This window comes from Capra hircus, chromosome 28 (assembly GCF_001704415.2).
Source record: "Capra hircus breed San Clemente chromosome 28, ASM170441v1, whole genome shotgun sequence".
Lineage (NCBI taxonomy): Eukaryota > Metazoa > Chordata > Mammalia > Artiodactyla > Bovidae > Capra > Capra hircus.
In genome coordinates, this window is record NC_030835.1 from 1,423,532 (window position 1) to 1,446,768 (window position 23,237).

Consider the following 23,237-nt stretch of genomic DNA (forward strand, 5'->3'; position numbering starts at 1 on the left):
TGTGAAGGAGGGAGGCTCCACAGGGCCCCAAGGGCACGGCGACCAGCGCTCAGCAAACAGCACTTTCAGTCAGTCGTGAACCGGGCACTGGGTGCCTTGGGCATGATAGCAGCTGGTTTTGCCAGATGTTAACCGCATGCCAAGTTTATCCCAAGGGTTTGCCCGCACAGTCCACAATCCCTTACTCCCAATTCTGAAATCTAAAACTCTTAGATTCTCAAAAAATTTGTAATGGATTCATTGGCAGCAAAGCGTGCTCTGAACCAATGTGCACGCATGCTCCATCGCTCAGTCATGTCTGAGCCTTTGCAACTCTGCAGACTAGCCCACCAGGCTCCTCTGTCCATGGGATTCTCCAGGCAAGAACACTGGAGTGGGTTGCCATTTCCTCCTCCAGGGGATCTTCCTGATAGAAGGGAATACTTAAGAGGCTTTCTCCCACTCAGTGTGAAAGGTGTATGTTTCATGCAGAAATATTAGCATGTTTGAGTATAAATATTGTGTTGCCAATAAGGGAACCGAGGCACCAGGGCGCACAGTCAGCGGCAGAACCGAGACTGGGGCCTGGTCATCTGGCTCCAGAGTTCGTGTCCCCCACGCTGTCCCCCACACCCCACCAGTCTAATCAGTCAAGGGCAAGAAGGGGATTCAGAAGCACCCAGACAGAGTCTGGGGAGCAGCAGCATTTAAGGGGGGAGCCGAGGAAGGAAAAATCGGGAGACCAGAAAGCAGCTGCAAGAAGTGGGTGGGACCGGGAGAGGGGAGAGATGGGGAGCGGGTGGGAGGCCCCTGCACACAGCTCCGCACACCACAGCACTCACCCCGTGCTGCGTGGGCACCCTTTCACTCGCTTCCCCTGGTAGCTGCCAGGCTGTAGACTCCGTGCCCTTGTTAACGACAGTGAAGCTGCAGTTCGTAAAGGCTAAGCTGTCCGGGGTCCCACAGGTAGTGAATGATGCAGCCGGGAAGAGAAACTGTTACAAACCTGGGGCCTCTGCCCTCCTCCGCGAGCCTCTCATGATTCAAAGTCTCTGTTGAAGAAATCTGGATTCTCCCAGCATTTCCTGAGAGGCCAGGCTCTCCTACAGTTACAGCCTGGAGCAAAATATTGCAACGCCTTCTCTTTCTGCAACGCATCAGCTCAACCAGGTGCCGGGAGAAGAGAATCCCATTTTCCTCCCTTCGGATGCAAAGTATGACTGGCTCCTGGCCAAGATCTGGGTGCGCTCCAGCGACTTCCACGTCCACCAGACCATCACCCACCTTCTGCGCACACATCTGGTGTCTGAGGTGTTTGGCATTGCCATGTACCGCCAGCTGCCTGCTGTGCACCCCATCTTCAAGGTACAGCAAGCTCCTGCCCCACCTTGGGGGAGAGGACAGAAGGGAGGGAGGAGGGGCACCGACGGCCCCGCAGGACTGTGGCTGGGGGAGGCTGGGGAGGAGGGGAGGCAGCCCCAGGGAGAGAGCAGCTCAGAGCCTGCTGGGCCTGAGGACATGGGCGGGGGCCAGGGCCTGGGCGTGCCCTGTGCCTGCCCTGCCTCTGGCTAGCCTTGGGGTCGGGAGCAGCGTGTGAAGAGACAAATGAGTTCAGGGTTGCTCTGTCTGGTCCCAGCGGGCAGCCCCACTGCCACTGCCCTTCTCTGTCCTGAATCCTGCGGACACTGTCTGCTGGAGGGGCTGCAGGCTGAAATTACCTCCATTTCCCCACCTGTAACACCAGATCAGATAGTACACCTGCCCCCCAGGATCGCTGCCAGGGTTGAAATAGTGGACACATTTGGAGAATTTCAGAGTGCCCAGCGCAGTTACGCTCTACGTAAGCGCTGACGATGGTCATCTTCGTCACGATCATTCTTGCTGAGCATCAGAGCGGCAGTCCCCAGGCTGCCACGCCAGCAGCTCGCAGCAATGCGGGTCGACACGCCAGCTTCACTCCCTCCGTGACCCTTGGCATCGCTCCTCCACGGTGCACTGGGGTGGGGTGGGGCTGGGGGACCTGGGGACCCCGAGGAGGCGCAGACGGGGCCGGGAGCCCCTGCCCTGGCCACCTCTGAGGCCCGCCCCTGTCGCCGCGCCAGCTCCTGGTGGCACACGTGCGGTTCACCATCGCCATCAACACCAAGGCCCGGGAGCAGCTCATCTGTGAGTACGGCCTCTTTGACAAGGTGAGGGCCTCCTCCCACCCGCCCGGCCCCCACCTGACCTGAGGCCAGCCCCTAGGCACCACCGGGGTGGAGGCCTGGAAGGGTGGGAGGCTGGGTGCGCTCCGAGTGAAGCCCCCCATGCTCTCTGGCTGGCGCCCGCCCCTTCCACCCACCCTCTCTTCCTCCTCACCACGGTATCCTTGTCACCTCCTCCCATCCCTCCCCTCCCCTCCCCCTGGCATGTGGGTGTAAACCCTGCCTGCCTGCCCCGTGGCCCAAACTAGGTTCCCGCATCTCCCCACCCACTCTGCCGCCCATCACTCCGAGCACAGCCTCCCACCCTTCCTCCCTTCCAGGCCATGGGTACGCCCAGCCCACTCTTCCCTTCAGTGGGGCCTTGGGTCCCCAGCCACCCATCACGCCCTCTCAGGCAGTACCCCTTGCTGTGACCCCTCTGGAGGCTTACTGAGCCTGGACCCTCCCATAGCCTAACCCCCAACCTTGCTCCTTTCCCACCTCCAGTTAGTAAGCCAGCCAGACCATCCCAAGGGTCACCGTTTGGGCAGAAAATGACAAAACTTATCTCAGGCCAGCTACAGCTGGAATGAGACTGTCATCTCACACACCTGGACACGTTAGGGCGCTTCAGCTCCTCGCTCCAAGTTCCTGTGGCCAACGCTGGCCCGTGGCCTCCACCTCAGCACCTGGTGCTAGGCCCGAAGTCCCCAGGCACCCCCTGCCCTCTAGGCTGCCTCATACTTGGGGCCCGGGACTCAGTGTCCCCAGGGTACAAGCCCATTGGCTGGCACTCTGCCTCTCTCCGAACTGTGTGGGCCTCACTCTCTGAGACGGGCTCTGCAGACAGGCTTCCCCCAGTGGGAGGGTACATCACAACAAGCTCCAAGCTTCCGATCCCACACGTGACATCATCTCCCATGCAAACAGAAAGTACCGGGGAGCAGCTCTGCTGGTCCCGCTTGGGTCAAACGCCCACCGTGGACCAGTGTCTGGCCCCGGCCCCCAAGTTCTCCTTGGAAGATTCTGTGCCCTGAGCACTCAGCCACGTGTATGCCTGCCTGCAAGCACGCGTGCCGGCATCTCTGCAGCTGGGATGATGACCAGCAGCCCTCACTGGGCACACAAGAGGCCCTCAGCAGAGTGGTGTGTGTCCTGGGGTCCAGTGTATGCCCCTGCCTTATGCTCAAAGATCAGGTCTCTGAGAGCAATGCTCGGCCCTGGGCAGCCTGTGCTCAGAGCGAGGGCAGGCCCGGTCCGGGGGCTGCTCTGGCCTGGATTCCGCTCTGCCTGCCGTCCTCACTGTGCCACTCGGGTGGGGGGCTCACTCCTCCCTCATGCATCTCAGCCCCTCATATTCGGGTCAGGACGAGGCTCCTCCCCATAACCTCCTCCTGGGGCTGCCCTGGGCAGGCTCCGCGCTAAATGTCCCTCCCACTCCACCTCACTGGACGTGGGTTTGCTCTGGTGGGCCAGGACATCTCCCTGCCCTTCAGTTTCTCGAGCTGAGCTTTGGCACTGGAGGAACTGGCCTTGGCTCACAGCACTTCCTCCCCTCCTGCTCAAGGCCAACGCCACCGGGGGCGGCGGGCACGTGCAGATGGTGCAGAGGGCCATGCAGGACCTGACCTACACTTCCCTGTGCTTCCCTGAGGCCATCAAGGCCCGGGGCATGGACAACGCGGAAGACATCCCCTACTACTTCTACCGGGACGACGGGCTTCTGGTGTGGGAGGCCATCAAGACGTGAGCTCCAGGGCTGGGGGGGGTCAGCTCTGGCAGCAGGAGCTGAGGGGCTGCAGGAGGAGTGGGTGGGGCTCTGGCGGTCATGACGGGGTGCTGGACCGCTGACTCAGTGGGTGGAGGCCTGGCTCCATTGTTAGGGCAATGATGGGGAACAGGGCTGTGCCAGACTGGACGGGGGTGGGGGAGAGTGTGACCTGAGTCTAGACATCAAAAAAGTGACGGGGTCACGGATAGGGCAAGGGGCCAGTTCTGCAGACCCTGGCTGGTCACCCGCTCTTGGTTGGGCCTCTCCTCCTGAGCCAGGTTCGTGGCCGAGGTGGTGGACATCTACTACGAGGGTGACCAGGTGGTGGAGGAGGACCCGGAGCTACAGGACTTCGTGAAGGACGTTTATATGTACGGCATGCGGGGCAAGAAGGCCTCAGGTGGGGACTGCTGTCCACCCCGTGGCCTCTCCTCTCTCTCCCCTGCACCACTGAATGGCTCTAGGTGATGCTGGCCGTCGGCCTCCATCTTAGCAGCTGGTGCTGAGCCCACAGCTCCCAGGGGACCCCGGCCCTTCAGTGTGCGCCATGGGGATATCTCAGGGGCTTTCCAGAGCCAGGAGAGGAGGAGAAGCAACTGGAGCCCTGGGCCAAGCGGCCGTGCTCTTCCCGTGTGCCGTGCTCGTGGCCGGGGCCCCCAACACTGGTGTGTGGACACCCAGGGACCTGTGCGGGTGGGAGCGGGTGTCTGCTGGCCGAGTGGCCCTCCCTGGGGTTGGGGCCTCAGCCAGCCCAGGGCTCTCCCTTAGGCTTTCCCAAGTCCCTCAAGACCAAGGAGAAGCTGTGTGAGTACCTGACCGTGGTGATCTTTACGGCCTCAGCCCAGCATGCGGCGGTGAACTTCGGCCAGGTGGGCAAGGACAGGGCAAGCCTTCTGGGCGGGAGATGGCCAGGCCAGCTCGGCTGCTTGAGGGCCCTGGGTGGGCTGCACCACCTCCTCCACAGGAGCGGGGGTGGAGGGGCGGAGGGGCCAGGAGTCTGGTGTTCCCAGGGGCCAGTGGAGTTCGTGCTGGAGTTTGTGCCAAGCACTGGATGCCAGTGTGAGGGAGGGGGCTTCCCTGGCCCCACCGGAGTTGGAGGAGGGGGCTCGGGGAGGCGGCCCGGGCGGCAGAGCTGGGTGAGGGCTGCACTCGCTGGGGGGCACCCAGCCGGGTCGGTGACTGTCCCGCAGTATGACTGGTGCTCCTGGATCCCCAACGCCCCACCGACCATGCGGGCCCCGCCCCCGACGGCCAAGGGTGTGGTCACCATCGAGCAGATCGTGGACACGCTGCCCGACCGCGGCCGCTCCTGCTGGCATCTGGGCGCAGTGTGGGCACTGAGCCAGTTCCAGGACAATGAGGTGAGGCCGGCTCCAACCCCTTCCTCAGCCCCACGGCTTTATGGTCCAGGGCTCAGGCTGGACCCCTGCTGGCCAGGAGCCCTGACTTGCAAGGCCGGAGGGACCTGTGAGGTCCTCAGGCCAGAGCCTGGATGGAGCTCAGAGTGGGGCAGGGCAGGAGAGCAGGGGTCACTGCTCCACCGTGCCGCTCCCCACAAGGGCACACCCCACCCGCCCCCACTGTTGGCAAAGCTCTTCCATGTGGGTTTCTCCCTGGCACCCCACAGGTGAGGGCTGAGTTTCCTGGGTATCTTTTGAGACATACTCATACAACCTGTTGAACCTAATTCCAAAGGCCCCAAGACGGCTCTCAAACACCACCCCCTGGTGTTAGCTCAGTGCTGCTTAGAATGACTGGTCGGTTGGACTGGCCGAAGACCCACCAGCATTTGTTGGCAGTGTGTTGCTTTGGGACCTCTGTGTTGGTCCCTAACATCTTCACATATCAGCACATTTGTTCAACAGAACCAGTACTTTCCTTGTAGAGGAATTTCTTGGTCAAAGAATGTTGAGACTGAATGGCCCTCAGCAAACTGAATCCAACGTCCTGTCAACAGTCAGTGCAGAACACTTCTCCCACCCTGCCCAGCCCTGGCTATGAGACTTCAATTTTAGCATTCTCGGATTTCGTTTCTAAAAGATACACCTAGTTTCAATTTGAAGACATTTGTGTGAATGTGCAAATGGGCACACCACGCCAGCAGAGCCTGGCTGTGGCCGACCTGGGCTGCAGAGGCCAGACTGGTCCTGTGCCCCCGTGGCCCCAACACCAGGCAGGAGTGCGCCTGGGGACTGGGCCACGTGCCCACCACAGCCGGGACCACCCCAGCCTCCACATCTGCCTGAGCCACTACCAGGCCTATAGCCTCCCTGCAGCGGGGCACTGATCTCTTGAGGCCCCAGCCCAAGCGCATGCTCGGGTGCTCTCAGCAGGTGGCAGGGGGTGGAGATGCGGGGAGCAGTGACAAGCCCAGGCCTTGACTCCCAAAGGCTGGGCTCTAGGGGCGGGATGCGTCCTGTCGGTCTACGTCACCTCATCACAGGTTAACCTGTCTCTGTCTGCCTGGGTCTCAGCTGTTCCTGGGCATGTACCCAGAGGAACATTTCATCGAGAAGCCTGTAAAGGAGGCCATGGCCCGGTTCCGTAAGAACCTCGACTCCATCGTCAGCGTGATCGCCGAGCGCAACAAGAACAAGAAGCTGCCTTATTACTACTTGTCCCCAGACCGGATTCCCAATAGCGTGGCCATCTGAATAGCTGCCTGAGCCCGTCTCATTGCAGGACGCCCAGCTGCTCGAGGATGGGCTCGGCCCCCAGACTGCAGCCTGCCTGGTTGGGCAGGCTCCTGGGGCTGCCAAGGGGTGGGCCTTCGGATTCCTGGGAAGTGGCCTGCGGGACCCAGGCTCCTGGCTTTAAGCCATACACTCCCCAGACTGGACCACAGTGTAGCTGGAGCATTCTCCTGTTTGTGCCTCAGTCTTCAGCAAATGCCATACTTTGACCAGTGTGTGCAAAGATTGCAGGGACCTCTCCTACACAGAACAGGACTGTGCCCCTTCCCGCCCTTACGCCCAGCTCAGCGCTTCACGGTAGGCAGCCCAGGATCCTACACAGAACAGGACTGTGCCCCTTCCCGCCCTTACGCCCATCTCAGCGCTTCACGGCAGGCAGCCCAGAAGAGTGACATGACTGATGGATGTTCTTGCTGAGAAATGGGAAGGTGATCTGCTCTATTTATGCTTAGTCCAGTCTCTTGCATACCGTTCGTATCCAGGTAAATTCTTGTTGAATGAATTAAGAACTGGTTGTCATAAAAATAAAGGAATTTGCTCAAAACAAGTCTCCAACATGCTATGTTCCAATCACCCCAAACAGCTGACATCCCCTCCCCACACAAAAAGGCCATAATCGTTGTGATCCCATCTAGGCAAAAGCTGCCCCTGTTCCGTTTGGAGAAAAGGTTCTTTTCTCTCTTCTTTGCCTACAAAGTTCCTACGCTTCCTTCAGAACACACTTCCGTCAGGACACTTACTATGGCTATAGAAGGAGCCCCAGGACCAGGGCTCTCAGCTGACTAGATTTTATGGACCAGAAAAGTTTTGCAGGAAAAATTAGGAGGGACATTGTTACCAAGTTTTTGTTGCAATGAACCAACCAATCCACAAAATCACCCCCAGCAGAGGGAGGTTCAAGAGGGAGGGAAAAACCATACCAATGGCTGATTCATGCTGATGTTTGGGAGAAACCAACACAGTTCTGTAAAGCAATCATCCTTCAATTAAAAAATGAATTAAAAAGTCACCCCACCCAGAGCTGCCGTCTACTCTCATCTCTGTTCCGCAACAGGGATTTAACAACAGGAAAGCAGGAGAATGAGGGAAACAGACAACAACCTCTGCTGCCTTTTCCCATCTACGCCCTGGTCCCCCACAGTGGTGCCAGGCAACACACTGAGGCCAGCTCCCCTCGGCCAAGACCCTGGCTTTGTGTGTCGAGTGAAAGGGTGGAAGGTGGACAAGGAAACCGAAGTGGAGCCCGGCTCGGCTCCCCGGACCACTGGACCTCCAGACACCTACTTCATGCAGAGGGGACCCTGAGGGGCCCCCGCAGAGCCTGGACTCTGCTTCTCTCATTCCGGCTCCCAGAAGCAGCTTGGCGAGGCAGGCCAGACGAGGCTTCTCTGACAGCTGAGGGGCCGAGGGAAGCTCTCAGCTCAGGACAGCAGGCTCTTCCCTCCTTCCTGTACTCCTGAACTAACCTCAGCTCTTCCCAGAACCAGCAACAGAGATGCATAGCGGGACAACGGGTCGCTGGGGCACCTCTGAGGCTGGGAGAAGGGCAGGCCCTAGAAGAGGGCCGTCTGCACCCCTGGCACCAGGTGGGCTGTGCACCCACAGCTCCAGGGGCACCAGTCACACAGACCAAGGGTTGGCACGCTTTTTCTATGAAGGGGCGTGTAAATACCGTGGGCGTTCCAGGACAAAGGATCTGACAGTGGACACAGCACGTCCACGAAGGGACAGGACTGTGTCTGTGTGTTTACCAAACAGGAGGCTGGTCAGCGAGCACCAGCGGCCATCCCCTGACCTGGAGGACTGGAGGCTCCCCTGGCAGTGCGCCTTAACCCATCATTCTGTTAGGGGAAGCCCACTGATTGAAACCGTCCACCCTGGCCAGGCACCACAGTAACCATTTGCGTGAGTTGTTTTATGACAGGAGGTCCTGATAAGGAATACGGAACTAATAAGCCACCACCAACAGGAAGGGTTCCGGAAAGGTCTAAAGGAGACACCGTGTGTCCGTCCACTTCCCAGAATCCCTCTCGCTAGCACCCATCTTGGCTGAGGATGTGTGCACCACCAGGAAAGATTCTGAGTTAGAATGATTGGTCAGAGAACACCAGGAAACTAATCCCATCACCATAAAACCCAAGACTGCGAGCCACGCGGCAGAGCAGTTCTCCTGGGTTCCCTCACCCTACTGCTCTCCACCCGGGTGCCCTTTCCCAGTAAACTCTCTTGCTTTGTCAGCACGTGTCTCCTCGGACAATTCATTTCCGAGTGTTAGACAAGAGCCCAGTTTCGGACCCTGGAAGGGGTCCGCCTTCCTGCAATAGTTCTGTGGCTCACATCGAAGGGCAAAGAGGCTTGGAGGTGGCGTTGTTTCAAAGCCTCACTGCAACAGGACTCATTCGGTGTCTCTTCGGCCAAACTCACTAAAATGCATCGGGGCCCCAAAGAATCAAAGCCCTTCATGGGAAGCCCCCTCCTCACATTCTTACGGATTTCTCTTCCAGCTCCAGGCTCCCAACATTCCCTCCCACAAAGAGTTGAGCGCAAGTGAGCCCAGGTGGGCACTAGTCTCTGTCCCTCCTACAAGAACACTGCTGAGCAGCTTCAGCTGTTCTGCGGCCATCCTCTCCTCTAGGAGCTTCCACAGCTGCGCTCAGTTCCCGGGGACCTGTTCTCCCAAGTCAGGCAAGGACACTAGCAAAGCACCGCCCTGCCTAGGTCCCCAGTCTCCTGGCAGCCCTCTGTGGTGCCCTGCACTTGTGGGCCAATTCTCCTGGCTCACCCACACAGCATGTTGGGGCAGCCTTGGCCTCCTTCCTTTCATCTCGTGAGCACAGCTGAGGCCAGGCGCCCACCCTCAGCACTCCCAGCTCCAGGAGTGGTTTGCGGTCCCAGGACTGGAGAGAGACCGCATGGGCCTTATTCTGTTACCCTGCCAGTGAGAAGGGGACAGGCAGGAAGGCCAGGGGTCTCCAAGCGGAGGAAACAGGCTGCAGTGTCAGACATTTCTCCTCTCTTAGGCGGCAGGAGGAAACAAACTACTGTTGTATTTTTCCCTTCTCTGTACAAATTTAAAAAGAGGTTTCTCTTAAAACTGTTGCCCTAACGACACCTGGCTCCACCGAACTTAACTTTTCTCAAACCTTGAGCTAAGATGCATTTTTCTCATGGAAATGTTTATCTTAAGCTATGTTAACGTACTATGCGTTTACCCCAGACTCTGTCTTCGAGTCGGTTCTGCCTATAGGCTCAGAACTAACTTGACAAACCACTATGTTATACTCATACATTGCTCTCCTAATCTATCTTAACGAACCTGCTGCTGCTAAGTCGCTTCAGTCGTGTCCGACTCCGTGCGACCCCATAAACGGCAGCCCACCAGGCTCCCCCGTCCCTGGGATTCTCCAGGCAAGAACACTGGAGTGGGGTGCCATTGCCTTCTCCGGTTAATGAAGCTATTTGTGTGGAAATCTGCCTTTCCTCAGAGTCATGTCAATCGTTTCATGCCCTCCCCCCGACCCATGACTCGCCGGCTATGTCGGACTGGGCAGAAGCACTGCCAAGAGGAACTACCCCTCGCCCGAGGTCAGGGGAAGAGCTACACCACGTCCAAGAAGGGGGCTACGCAGGCGCAGGAGGGCCTAGAGGAGCTACTCCATGTCCAAGGTCAGGAGGGGTGGCTGTGAGGAGATACCCCTCGTCCAAGGTAAGGAGCATCAGCTGCGCTTTGCTGGAGCAGCTGTGAAGAGATACCTCACGTCCAAGGTAAAGGAAACCAAGTAAGATGGTAGCTGTTGTGAGAGGGCCTCAGAGGGCAGACACACTGAAACCATACTCACAGAAAACTAGCCAATCTAATCACACTAGGACCACAGCCTTGTCGAACTCAATGAAACTAAGCCATGCCCTGTGGGGCAACCCAAGACAGAAGGGTCATGGTGGAGAGGCCTGACAGAGCATGGTCCACTGGAGAAGGGAATGGCAAGCCACTTCAGTATTCTTGCCTTGAGAACCCCATGAACAGTATGAAAAGGCAAAATGATAGGATACTGAAAGAGGAACTCCCCAGGTCAGTAGGTGCCCAATATGCTACTGGAGATCAGTGGAGAAATAACTCCAGAAAGACTGAAGGGATGGAGCCAAAGCAAAAACAATATCGAGCTGTGGATGTGACTGGTGATAGAAGCAAGGTCCCACGCTGTAAAGAGCAATATTGCATGGGAACCTGGAATGTCAGGTCCATGACTCAAGGCAAATTGGAAGTGGTCAAACAGGAGATGGCAAGAGTGAACGTCAACATTCTAGGAATCAGCAAACTAAAATGGAGTGGAATGGGTGAATTTAACTCAGATGACCATTATATCTACTACTGTGGGCAGAAATCCCTTAGAAGAAATGGGGTAGCCATCATGGTCAACAAAAGTGTCCGAAATGCAGTACTTGGATGCAATCTCAAAAACGACAGAATCATCTCTATTCCTTTCCAAGGCAAACCATTTGATATCACAGTAATCCAAGTCTATGCCCCAACCAGTAACACTGAAGAAGCTGAACGGTTCTATGAAGACTTACAAGACCTTTTAGAATTAACACCAAAAAAAGATGTCCTTTTCATTATAGGGGACTGGAATGCAAAAGTAGGAAGTCAAGAAACACCTGGAGTAACAGGCAAATTTGGCCTTGGAATGCGGAATGAAGCAGGGCAAAGGCTAATAGAGTTTTGCCAAGAGAACGCACTGGTCATAGCAAACACCCTCTTCCAACAACACAAGAGAAGACTTTACACATGGACATCACCAGATGGTCAAGACCAAAATCTGGTTGATTATATTCTTTGCAGCCAAAGATGGAGAAGCTCTATACAGTCAGCAAAAACAAGACCGGGAGCTGACTGTGGCTCAGATCATGAACTCCTTATTGCCAAATTCAGACTTAAAATTGAAGAAAGTAGGGAAAATCACTAGACCATTCAGGTATGACCTAAATCAAATCCCTTATGATTATACAGTGGAAGTGAGAAATAGATTTAAGGGACAGGATCTGATAGAGTGCCTGATGAACTGTGGATGGAGGTTCGTGACACTGTACAGGAGACGGGGATCAAGACCATCCTCACGGAAAAGAAATGCAAAAAAGCAAAATGGCTCTCTGGGGAGGTCTTACAAATAGCTGTGAAAGGAAGAGAAGGGAAAAGCAAAGGAGAAAAGGAAAGATATAAGCATCTGAATGCAGAGTTCCAAAGAATAGCAAGGAGAGATAAGAAAGCCTTCCTCAGCGATCAATGCAAAGAAATAGAGGAAAAGAACAGAATGGGAATGACTAGAGATCTCTTCAAGAAAATTAGAGATACCAAGGGAACATTTCATGCAAAGATGGGCTCACCCTTGGACAGAAATGGTATGGACCTAACAGAAGCAGAAGATATTAAGAGGAGGTGGCAAGAATACACAGAACTGTACAAAAAAGATCTTCAGGACCCAGAGAATCACAACGGTGTGATCACTCACCTAGAGCCAGACATCCTGGAATGTGAAGTCAAGTGGGCCTTAGAAAGCATCACTATGAACAAAGCTAGTGGAGGTGATGGAATTCCAGTTGAGCTATTTCAAATCCTAAGAGATGATGCTGTGAAAGTGCTGCACTCAATATGCCAGCAAATTTGGAAAACTCAGCAGTGGCCACAGGACTGAAAAAGGTCAGTTTTCATTCCAATCCCAAAGAAAGGCAATGCTCAAACTACTGCACAATTGCACTCATCTCACACGTTAGTAAAGTAATGCTCAAAATTCTCCAAGCCAGGCTTCAGCAATACGTGAACCATGAACTCCCTGATGTTCAAGCTGGATTTAGAAATGGCAGAGGAACCAGAGATCAAATTGCCAACATCCGCTGGATTATCAAAAAAGCAAGAGTTCCAGAAAAACATCTATTTCTGCTTTATTGACTATGCCAAAGCCTTTGACTGTGTGGATCACAATAAACTGTGGAAAATTTTGAAAGAGATGGGAATACCAGACCACCTGACTTGCCTCGAGAAACCTGTATGCAGGTCAGGAAGCAACAGTTAGAACTGGACATGGAACAGACAGGTCCCAAACAGGAAAAGGAGGACGTCAAGGCTGTATATTGTCACCCTGCTTATTTAACTTATATTGCAGAGTACATCATGAGAAATGCTGGGCTGGAACAAACACAAGCTGGAATCAAGACTGCCAGGAGAAATATCAATCACCTCAGATATGCAGATGACACCACCCTTATGGCAGAAAGTGAAGAGGAACTAAAAAGCCTCTTGATGAAAGTGAAAGAGGAGAGTGAAAAAGTTGGCTTTAAGCTCAACATGCCAGAAAACTATGGGATCTGGTCCCATCGCTTCATGGCAAATAGATGTGGAAACAGTGTCAGATTTTATTTTTGGGGGCTCCAAAATCACTGCAGATGGTGATTGCAGCCATGAAATTAAAAGACACTTACTCCTTGGAAGGAAAGTTATGACCAACCTAGACTGCATATTCAAAAGAAGAGACATTAGTTTGCCAACAAAGGTCTGTCTAGACAAGGCTAATGTTTTTCTAGTGGTCATGTATGGATGTCAGAGTTGGACTGTGAAGAAGGCTGAGCACCGAAGAATTGATGCTTTTGAACTGTGGTGTTGGAGAAGACTCTTGAGAGTCCCTTGGACTGCAAGGAGATCCAACCAGTCCATTCTAAAGATCAGCCCTGGGATTTCTTTGGAAGGAATGATGCTAAAGCTGCAACTCCAATGCTTTGGCCACCTCATGCGAAGAGTTGACTCAGTGGAAAAGACTCTGATGCTGGGATGGATTGGGGGCAGGAGAAGGGGACGACTGAGGATGAGATGGCCGGATGGCATCACTGACTCAATGGACCTGAGTCTGAGTGAACTCTGGGAGTTGGTGATGGACAGGGAGGCCTGGCGTGCTGCAATTCATGGGGTTGCAAAGATTTGAACACAACTGAGCACCTGAGCTGAACTGAGCTGATGACTCACCTGGTGCCTTCTCTGAGCTCTGAGACATTTCCTTTCTCTAATTAGTAGACTGCTAGTGACTATATAACATCCATCTGAAGACTAGCAGGGGGGCACTCTTTCCGCCCCTTCTGATGCCTATGTCAGCAGCTTTCTCTCTTTTATACTTTAACAAAACTTTATTATACAAAATGTCTGAGCAATCAAGCCTCATCTCTGGCCCTGGATTGAATTCTTCTCCTCCAGAGGCCAAGAGTCCTGGCATCTTTTGTGGTTCAGGAACAACCTTTCACCAGGAGCCAGAAGTACAGCTCGGCTCAGCTATCACCAGCAATCCTGCCAGCCCTGCCGCACTTCCTCACTCTGCTGGACAGCATCAGCCAACGATTTAACGGGATGAGGCTAGTTACGCCGTGGACCACTTCAACGGTCATGGTGCCTTATGCACCCTGAACTCGAGTCTGGCTTTCCTCAGTGCAGTGAGCCCCAGTACAGTCCAGATATTTGGAACACGCACATCTGTGAGAATGACTTCAGCTTTCACTCCCATGCTCACACACTCTCCAGAACCCACTCCTCCCCACTGACCGCCAGCGTCTGGGGGATCCAGCCTCCCTTATAGGGACAGACCGAAGCTGCATGATCTTCTCTGATACGGAAGCCAGAGTAACCCAGAAAGGGGATCAGACCACTGGAGTGCCTGCCAATATTCCCAGCTTCCTGGCAGGAAAACACTTGCATAGCAAAGCTCCTTTTTAAAGAAATGCTTTATTGCTGCGATTAGACACTCCGTGTATAGTACAAACACCGCCCCCCATCCCATACAGAGAATTATTCAAGCAGAAATACTGAGAAACAGTGAACACACACAAAATCATACAAAACTAGACATTTAGGTAACTAGAAAGTTTCTAAGTTGAGAAAAACTTCAAGTGTGAAGTGCCTGCTAGAAACTACCCCACACGTGCCAGTGTTAACTTGGTCTTTATCAACATCAGCGGCCTGTAAACACTGCATCTGAACAGGTGACGAGCTGCACAATTTCATTGCTTTCAAAACAAGGACAAATGCTCTTGTTTCCCTGTGTTTCAGTCTTTCCTTGGGCTAGAGACAGAAGCTGCAAACTTCAGATCAGATCCAAGAGGGAAAGTGTCTCAAAAGTGTGTCTGTGTCAGGCCAAATCCACACCGTCGTGGACCTTCATCCTGCGTGCCCTATCCTCCTCTGGCTCCAGGGCTGACCACCAGTCGGGGGGAAGCCCTACACGAGGCTTTCGGACCTGCCCCACTGCCCGGGGCCTGTATGTCTGTAGCCAGCTTAGGGCACACCTGCAGGTTTTGAAAGTGGACCCATAAGATTGAAAAGAGTGGACCGAAGCAAAAAAAAAAAAAAAAAGCAAGAGACAGTGCAGGTCGGAGACTGAAGAGATCCTTTATAATTTTCAGTAAAAGTTTAAACTCAGCCACAAAAGTGCTTCAGTGGAACTACAGTTTGAGGGGAAGCGGAGGCCGAGTCAGAGATGGTTGGCTGGTGACAGCCCAGGCTGCCTCCCTCTCCCGCTCGCCTGGCCTTCAGACCCCGGCCCTCCGGGCCCTGAGACCTGCAAGCTCACCCCGCGCTTCTATGATTTGTTCAGTCAGGTGCAGAACGAAGAAATGGGGAGTAATTAACAAGCTGACACAGAGGAGTGCCCGGCAGATGCAGAGCCCCCACCAGGCGGCAGCGCGGCACGGCCTCGCCAGGGCCTCGCACTCACGGCCGGTCCCTGCGGGCGCGGGTGGGGATTAGCGCGGGGACAAGCTGGGGGTCACAGGTGGTCACCAGACTTTGCGAGGACAGAAAAAGGCAATGGGGTAAGCTGTGTGTGCCATCCCAGGAAAGAAGAGGAGGACATGAGGCTGACCGTCCATAGGCAGAGGCCTTTAGGAGCTTGGCTGGAGGTGACGAGATGGTGTGAGCGCGCTTCCCGTGACAGCCTGGCTGCGCCCTGCGAGCAACGTAACAGTGCTGGTTATGAAGCCGCCTCTGCCACAGGCGGGGCGCCAGCCACACCAGCTGGGCTGTCCTGGGGCTGTCCGCACCTGAGCACTGTCCTATCAGAAGTTTCCGTGCTCTTCAGGGACAGCACAAGGGGCTCCACTGGGGGAGGGGAATGGGGCCCACTTGGAAATCCAGCATTCCCTGACGACTCACCTGCCGTCAAGAGGGACAAGGGGCCTTGCCTGGGCAGTTCCTAAAGGGCACCAGCAAGGCAGACCTGGGGTGTGGCTCTCCTGAGCAGACTGTAGCTATTTGGTGTCCCCAGGCTGGGAAGGGGTGTAGGTAATTGCACTTTGGGGCACACTGAGTGCAGCCACACGCTGGATATGGCCCGGGGGACGGAAAGGACAAGCTGACCTATTTCCAGGGGTGGGCTATGGCTGGATAGCCCTCCCCCAAGGGCTTAAGAACCTCCTGGCTTTCAAAACAAGCCACAGGGCTTCCGCGCTGAAACGCAAAGGAGTCATCTTCTGTGTGCTTCCCGCTCCTAACAGGCTGGATGAACACCTGAGGCTCGGAGGATGGAGGGCAGGACCCGGGGCTCCCACCCAAGACGCCCAGAGAGCTGCCCGGAGAGTGAGTGCCTGGGCACACTCATCTCACACTGCAGAACTCGCTGGGCTATTTTTCTGGAGTTGACTCTCTTTTGCCTGGTATGATGAAACTGGTCTTTAAAAACAGAATTTTAAGCAGACCTTATTAAAGGCACAAAGGCCATCTGATGGTAGTGATTTTGGATTTATGGAAGAGTGGGACAGGAGGTAATCCCTGACGACAGGATGGACTGAAAGCTGGGCCAGGGCTCCGTCCAGTTAAGGCGGCAAACGGGCAGGGCTGTGGCTGGCAACGGGGCACGGTGGGCCGGGGCAGTCCGCTGCGCGCTCCTGGCCCTCAGCCAGAGGCAGCCCATCTGCCTCTCTGCTCCAGGCAGCGGCCCACGGAAGGCGCCAGGGGCAGGGGCCCCTGACAGCGCCTTCAGCCACGCCCCAGCTGGGCGACACACGCCTGCTTCTTCAGTGTGAAGTCAGCCCAAACCGGAGCGCTCTGTCCGTAAAGGAATAGTTTTTAAATATTCCGATTTGTTCTGATACCTCAACTTCCTTTCATTTAGATCTCATGAACCCTTCTTCTTCAGGACTGACAAAAAAAAAAAAAGAAACGTTTAGGGCAGCCCTATGACACGAAGACTTGTTATAAAACAGGCTTAAAACCACAGGAATTACGCTCGAACTGCCATTTACCATCCATTCATCCCACGGAATGTTATGAAAAATGCCTCCGACCTGTCTGTTCTGCTTTACAAGTCCCTTTTATGGACACAGAGTGGAAGTCGCATTTCTTAGCATATATAAGGCAAAAAGGGTTTCAGATCTATTACAATGTGAAGGAGACAATCAGGGTCATGAAAGGAAGGTTTCTAAATGGGACGTTCTTTCAAATGCCAACCCCACGTGACACACGTATTACAAAATAAAGGTTCTCTTTTTGTAAAGTGCTTTGCTTCGCTTAGTGAATCACTCACCACCACGCACAGAGCACCACGGCCCGTCTGCTCGGGAACTGTCAGTGGCAGCCTCCCCGGGCCCTGTCTAGTGGTGGAGAAGCCTCTCCGCAAGGCTGGTCCTTCCCAGCAGCTCAGCTAGTGGGCGGAAGGTGGGGCCTGCCGGCCAGGAGGGGCGCAGCAGGGCCAGGCGCCGCCTGCTCCTGTTCTCCCCTCAGCTCTGGCATCTTGCTCTCTCATTCTGCTCAAGACTACGAGCCAGAACCCCGCCAGCACCCCTCACGGGGCCACAGGCTCATCCACCCTCCCCTCCCAGAGACGCGCGGGCAGGAGCAGAACCCAGCCGGGCACAGCTGACGTGAGGGTCTTCCAGGAGAGTCACCAAGGAGGGTTAGAAAAAAGAGAAGCCATTAAAAATAGTCACCTGCCCAGTCTCTGCTATTAAAGGACAGAAGAACATGCACACAGCTGGCAGTGAACGACTCCCTTCAGCTGTTCTCAGCCGTCCAGGAGCGAGAGCCTCCGTGCCATCAGACGTGAATGATCTCTGCTCCAGTGTCTTCAGGTTCTGTGCAACAGGAAGAGTTTGTATCGGAATGACACACTCCACGTCCATCTTTATTTTCAAAGCTGGGCTCTGTTAGTGCAGATTTTTCAAAAATATTCCTTTTGCTTGTTTCTGGACAGTTTTGGACATAGATTACTCTGTTATAAGCCTTGAGTCTCCTCCATAACTGTACGTACACTTTGCACTGAACGTACATGAAAAGAAGTCCACCGGTAAATCCAATGGCCACAACCACCAGCTTAGTCCAAAAGGGCCACTCTAGGATTCCTGGAAGGGAAAAAGCCCAATTAGCCTGCCAGCAGACCTTATCTAGGATGAGAAGTAAATAAAACACAGCTTCTGAGCCTGCCACAGCCGCAGGTTCTTAACTCATCAAATCCAGTCTTGTTGGAGGAGGCATGGAAGAGCTCGTCCACGCCCTTTCATCCTGCGCTTCCAGGGGGTATCTCTGAATTCTCTCCATGATTTGATCTCTCCTGACTGGGTTGTTTTGTTTTTTTTTAAAGTGTTTTTTTTTTTTTTTTAATATGAACCATTTTAAAAGACTTTTTGTTGAATTTGTTACAATACTGTTTCTACTTTACATTTTGCTTCCTGGCCGCAAGGCACTGGCCGCAAGGCACGTGGGATCTTAGCTCCCTGACCAGGGATCGAACCTGTGCCCCCTGCATTGGAAGGCAAAGTCTTAACCACTGGATTGCCAGGGAAATCCCCTGACTGGGTTATACAAAGTACCACCACAGCCCAAGAAACACCCAAAAAGGACGTATGGTGCGTCATAACGGATACCTCCTTCCAGAAGACACTGGAGGTCAGACCTGGAAATCAACCTGGAGTAATACCCCAATCCTAAGATCCACTGTGCCACTCAGGATACACTGGCTGGGCACACCTTTCGTTCTGACCACGTACCTGTTGCCTGCCCCTGCCTGATCTCCTCGGCGGTGCGGTCGATGAGCACATACAAGGACCAGACCACACAGGTGATGGCGATGACGTGGAAGGTCACGGAGCACATGATCTTCCTGCGCTCGCTGGATGTCATCTGCAGCTTCTCCCACTGGAAAGACAGCACACAGACGTGAGGCTCAGGCTCCCCGGCCTCAGGGCCTACAACAGGGTGAGAGCTTTGTGGATGGTAAGACTGGCTTCCCTCCCCGCTACCCCTCACCCAAGCTAGATGAATTTCCCCAGACACTGAGTCATTCCCTTTAAACCATGTGGCTTCAACCAGGTACCAGGCTCTGGTATTCTGTCGACAGCCAACTTTCTATGCAATGAAGAGAAGCCGGGATTGAGATGATCTATGAATCACCACCAGCCATCCAATCCCCCTGGCTGCTTATTCCTGCAAGCAGGCATTCACTGGCTTGATAAAAAGACTTTATGGTTTTGGTCCAGATGAAAACAGCATGTTGGGCCAAGACCCAGGGGGCACGTTTCTGTTTCGGTGAGCTGCTGGCTGGCGTGAGTGAGGGGAAGAAGGGGCGGATGGTACCGCGGCACGGGAGCAGATGGGCAGGCGCTGTGGTGGGAAGGTGACGTGGGAGGTGCTCACTCTGTGGTCCTCTGCTACTCTGGCAGCAACACCGTGAAACCGATGCTAAGAGCGCCTGGTACAAGCAGTCTGTCCCAGTCCCATCTCCTCTAGAAGCTCATTAATTTACTCCAAATAGCCAGACTTTCTTTCTCATTCACTGGTTTCCGAATCGGAAGAAAGCACATAAAGGCAGAGAAAAGAAGGAGCGTGAGCGCTGCCCGTGCCCCGCCGGCCCAGCCACAGCCTCTCCAGGGCTCCATGCAGGACACGCAGAGGGCGGGGCCTGGGGGACTCCCTGCGCTGGCCACAGTGCCGCGAGGCCCACCTGAGGGGTCAGGATAGAGTAAGGCACCTGGTGGATGACCGCGCTTCCGTGGGGAAGAGCGCTTTCCTTGGAGCAGCTTGGGCCTGCCTTCTCTAGCATCTGGACTGCTTTCTGCTGCGGTGTGATCCCGCACCTTCACTCCCCTGATTTCTAAGATACACTGTTTCAGCCTTCGTCCTCCTCTGAAATGCTCGCCCACCTTTAGGTGGCTGCTTTCCTCTGGAGACAGTGCGGCCCCTCCAGACTCCTTCACTTTCCCTCAGTCCGAGTGATCTTTCAAGCACTGCTTCAACACCAGACCTTTTATGGTGCTGCCCCACTCTGCGTCCCTGGCACTTCAGTCCACAGCGACACTCCCTTCCCTGGATACCTGACCCACGCTCTCCCCACGCAGTAAGCGTTTATGGCACATCAAGGGCTGCTACTTGATTATGTGATTCTCCCTGCAACTCATGTATTAAAGTTCTGAGATGAGAACAAGTCTTTTATTCTTCCAAACAAAACCTCTGCATATGCTGGGCCCAAAGACAAATAACACAGCCAGTGTTTACACAGGAGGCGAGTGCCGGATGAGGCTCCTCTCAGAAAAAGGACGGGCACCAGGCCTGACGAGAGCTGTGCTTCGTGTAATGCCTGTGGCCCCCTTCTTCCCCATCCGCCGCCACCTCCTATCCAGCAGATAGTTGTCACAAGTGTATAAAGATACATCCACTGCATTAGGCTGTGCTTCGTGCAGGAGAGGCACTAATCCCCACAACGCGGTCCTAATCAGAGGAAAGGCCTGGATAGGTAACACACGTAAAGTCTAATGCTGACTAAGACATCACAAAACGGTGTGTGGTCGAGGGCCACATGACTGATACAGACAAGCAAGCAGTCTTAGTTTCAAGGAAAAAGAAAACATGAAGACTGCATGGTCGGAAAGAGCTTGTTCCTGCAAGGAGGGGCTTGGGAGTCAGTACCGGTGACGTGAATGTACGCCCTGGCCCCACTTCCCAAAGAAGCGGGCACAAGTCGGCTGCGGCCCACCCAGCCCCGCAGCAGGGTGTGGCTCTGCGGGCCTGCGCCGCCCGCGGGGGCCCTGCACGCACTTTCCTCAGCGGCTTCAGCCTGGTCTCCATGACGAACTCGTACTTGCACAGCTCGCAGCAGCGCGCGTCGGAGCTCTTGATCCACTGCTGCAGGCAGGCCTGGTGCACGAAGTGGAGGCTCCCCGCGCAGCGGCAGGGCGTGATCAGGGGGCTCTCGTCATCCCCTTCACAGTGGCAGATCCTGCAGGGGAAGGACAGGCGGGCCTTACGAGGCGGGCCACACCACAGGGAAGACGACGCTTCAGCGGAAGGTCAGTCCGCCCAGGAAAACGTTCAGAAACAAACATCACAGAATGACTATAAGCACGAAAACATACGAACACAAAGGGAAACGGCTACCGCAGACTACAGCTTTCTAGCTTACCGCACCAGCATGGGAGGTCTGGATGGCACTGGCATCAGAGAGGAAAAAGCCATGTGAGAAATGACAAAGGAGTCATTTTGGGTTAGGCTTTAGAACTTCACTAATAGGTGACTTTAAGGCAACGTGGAAGCATCTTCCAGAACTTATGACATTAAAATAATCAGAGGTAAAATTCCTGTGTAAAACAAAACCAACACTCTACCTTTCAAAAATACCAGGAACTTGGAATGATGAACATTGCTTGTTAGCTATAATCACTGACCTCACCTTCACACACCACACTACATATTCCCGTCCTCTATCAGCAAGTAAATAGAGAAACCACAGAGCTTCTCCTGGACCTGAAAAACCATTATAAGACACTGCCATTTCATTTCTTTCTCAGGACCACCCAGCAATGAGTGAGAAATTTAAGTCGCTATTTCTAAGGGTACATGCGACAGGATGCAGGCCCTGACCTCAGGAAACTTAACAGACTTTTGAGAAACAGAAGGGCCTTTTTTAGCAGGTGGGGAGACCTGGCCTAAAAGGGGCTGGGCTCTGGCCCAAGCCAGGCTCTCAGCTGTTTGTGTCTATGAGCGGGGCATCTGATCCAGCTGCTGAAAGAAATGATAATCGCTGATGCTGAGGAGGGGACGCTATGGAAAGGTTAGAATGGGGAAGAAGGCTAAGAGTGGCAACAAAAGGGAATTCTGAGAGCTTCTGGTGGCCTGACAAGGATGCTACACCTGGGAAGATAAAGGTGGGAAGTGGGTGGGGACCTGGGCAGAGGCGGCTGCATCCAAGTTAAAGAGAAGGAAGGAAGCAGCTGCTGGAGAACAGCCCTTCCCCCGCACGTGGAGCAGGGGCCCAAACGAGGCCTGGAGGGGAAGCCAGCGCTTAACATCCAGACCACCAAGCTGGAAGACTGGAGGTACTATTCCTTCTTCCACTTTATGCAAACGCTACTTATTTTTGGTTGAGAAGAGTCAGCTTGGCCTTTAATATGTGTAGCTTCTTCATCTTTCACCATCTATGAGACTATCTTGGGGACCCATGTCATAGAAATTGGATTTTCAAATGATATCAATAATCTATTCTTCTGGAGAAAAACTATTAATCTGTAATTGTGTACAACTGCCTATACATTCTCCGGAAACTTCACATATTAAAGCAAGATGAGGTCGTGGAGCTATGGGGAGCAGAGGTGGCCAGGATGCTGGTTCTTGGCAAACCAACCTGCAGGCATCCCCTGCTGTGGACACAGGGGAGAGGCGGGGACCCTTTTCAGAGGTGGGGGAAGGACAGTCCAGGTCGCTGTCCTTCTCCGCAGAGCAGAGGGGGGCCCGCAGCACCCTGCTCTTCAGCTTTGCGGATGCGCTGTCCTCAAAGACGTCGTCATCCCCCATCTCATCAGAGTAGAAGCCAGCACTCCCCGCCAGCCTGCTGGAGGACTCGGCGGGCTGTGGGCTGGTGGCGCGGCTCTCCAGCTCGTGGAAACGGTGCAGGCTGCTGCTGCTTGAGCCGCGCGAGAATGAGAGCAGGTACCGCAGCAGCCTCCGGCTTCGGGAGAGGGCCTCGCCATCCGCCTTCTCGTCCAGAAGCAGGACATGCATGCCCCCCTTGCTGGCTCCTGCCTCTGAGGCTGCTGAACGATTGGCAGAGAGGAATGAAACACAAGAATGTTTGGAACTGCCCAGGGCTTTGCGATTCAGTATTCTTCTTTCTCTCTGGTGGAACCTGTTGGTTCCGAGACATGGGTCCTGAGGGAGTACCAGTTTCCCTTCAGAGCAGGTCCTCTCCACACAGTCAAAACTTTCCAAGGCATCCCGGGCATTCTCACCCACATCATTTAGGGATTTTGAGAACTTCAGCGTTCTTCCGGCTTTGGTATTCTTAGCAGGCTTCAAGGCCTGGACCCACTCTGAACCACAGGGATTTCTCTTTGACGCCTGCGCTGTGTCTTGACAGACAACTGTCACAGTGAGCCCCTGGGTCAGAGAGCTCTGGCAGGGAGGAGCTTTCAAGACAACAGCAGACGGCACGGGACTGTGGTGACAACACTCAGAAAACACTGCACTGGAACTGCATGCAGAGAACAGTGGGATAAAAGCACAGAAAGTAAGAACAGTGTTAAAAGAGAACAGACATCAAAGGGAGAAAGAGACTCGCACGGTTGCCTGGTGAGCACATGCAGCCAGACTGGCTGCTC

At 54.3% G+C, this 23,237-nt stretch overlaps 2 protein-coding genes across 3 annotated transcripts in view; one reads left to right on the forward strand and one right to left on the reverse strand.

Moving 5' to 3' along the window:
- ALOX5 (arachidonate 5-lipoxygenase) overlaps window positions 1-7,203 on the forward strand; it is a 47,270-nt gene extending 40,067 nt beyond the window's left edge. The window contains exons 8-14 of the mRNA XM_018042356.1: window positions 1,141-1,344; window positions 2,082-2,168; window positions 3,730-3,908; window positions 4,212-4,333; window positions 4,702-4,802; window positions 5,124-5,294; window positions 6,408-7,203. Coding sequence (XP_017897845.1) covers window positions 1,141-1,344; window positions 2,082-2,168; window positions 3,730-3,908; window positions 4,212-4,333; window positions 4,702-4,802; window positions 5,124-5,294; window positions 6,408-6,587 — 1,044 coding nt within the window. The 3' untranslated portion in view covers window positions 6,588-7,203. The remainder of the gene's footprint in view (window positions 1-1,140; window positions 1,345-2,081; window positions 2,169-3,729; window positions 3,909-4,211; window positions 4,334-4,701; window positions 4,803-5,123; window positions 5,295-6,407) is intronic.
- The window catches only part of MARCH8 (membrane associated ring-CH-type finger 8), a 110,112-nt gene continuing 101,241 nt past the window's right edge, over window positions 14,367-23,237 (reverse strand). Inside the window, exons 5-8 of one of the 2 annotated variants that reach the window (XM_018042358.1) lie at window positions 22,265-23,110; window positions 20,683-20,863; window positions 18,639-18,786; window positions 14,367-17,993 (exon numbers count right to left, since the gene is read on the reverse strand). In XM_018042358.1, the coding sequence (XP_017897847.1) occupies window positions 17,689-17,993; window positions 18,639-18,786; window positions 20,683-20,863; window positions 22,265-23,110 (1,480 nt within the window). In that variant the 3' untranslated portion in view covers window positions 14,367-17,688. The remainder of the gene's footprint in view (window positions 17,994-18,638; window positions 18,787-20,682; window positions 20,864-22,264; window positions 23,111-23,237) is intronic. The other variant, XM_018042357.1, reaches the window with a different exon arrangement.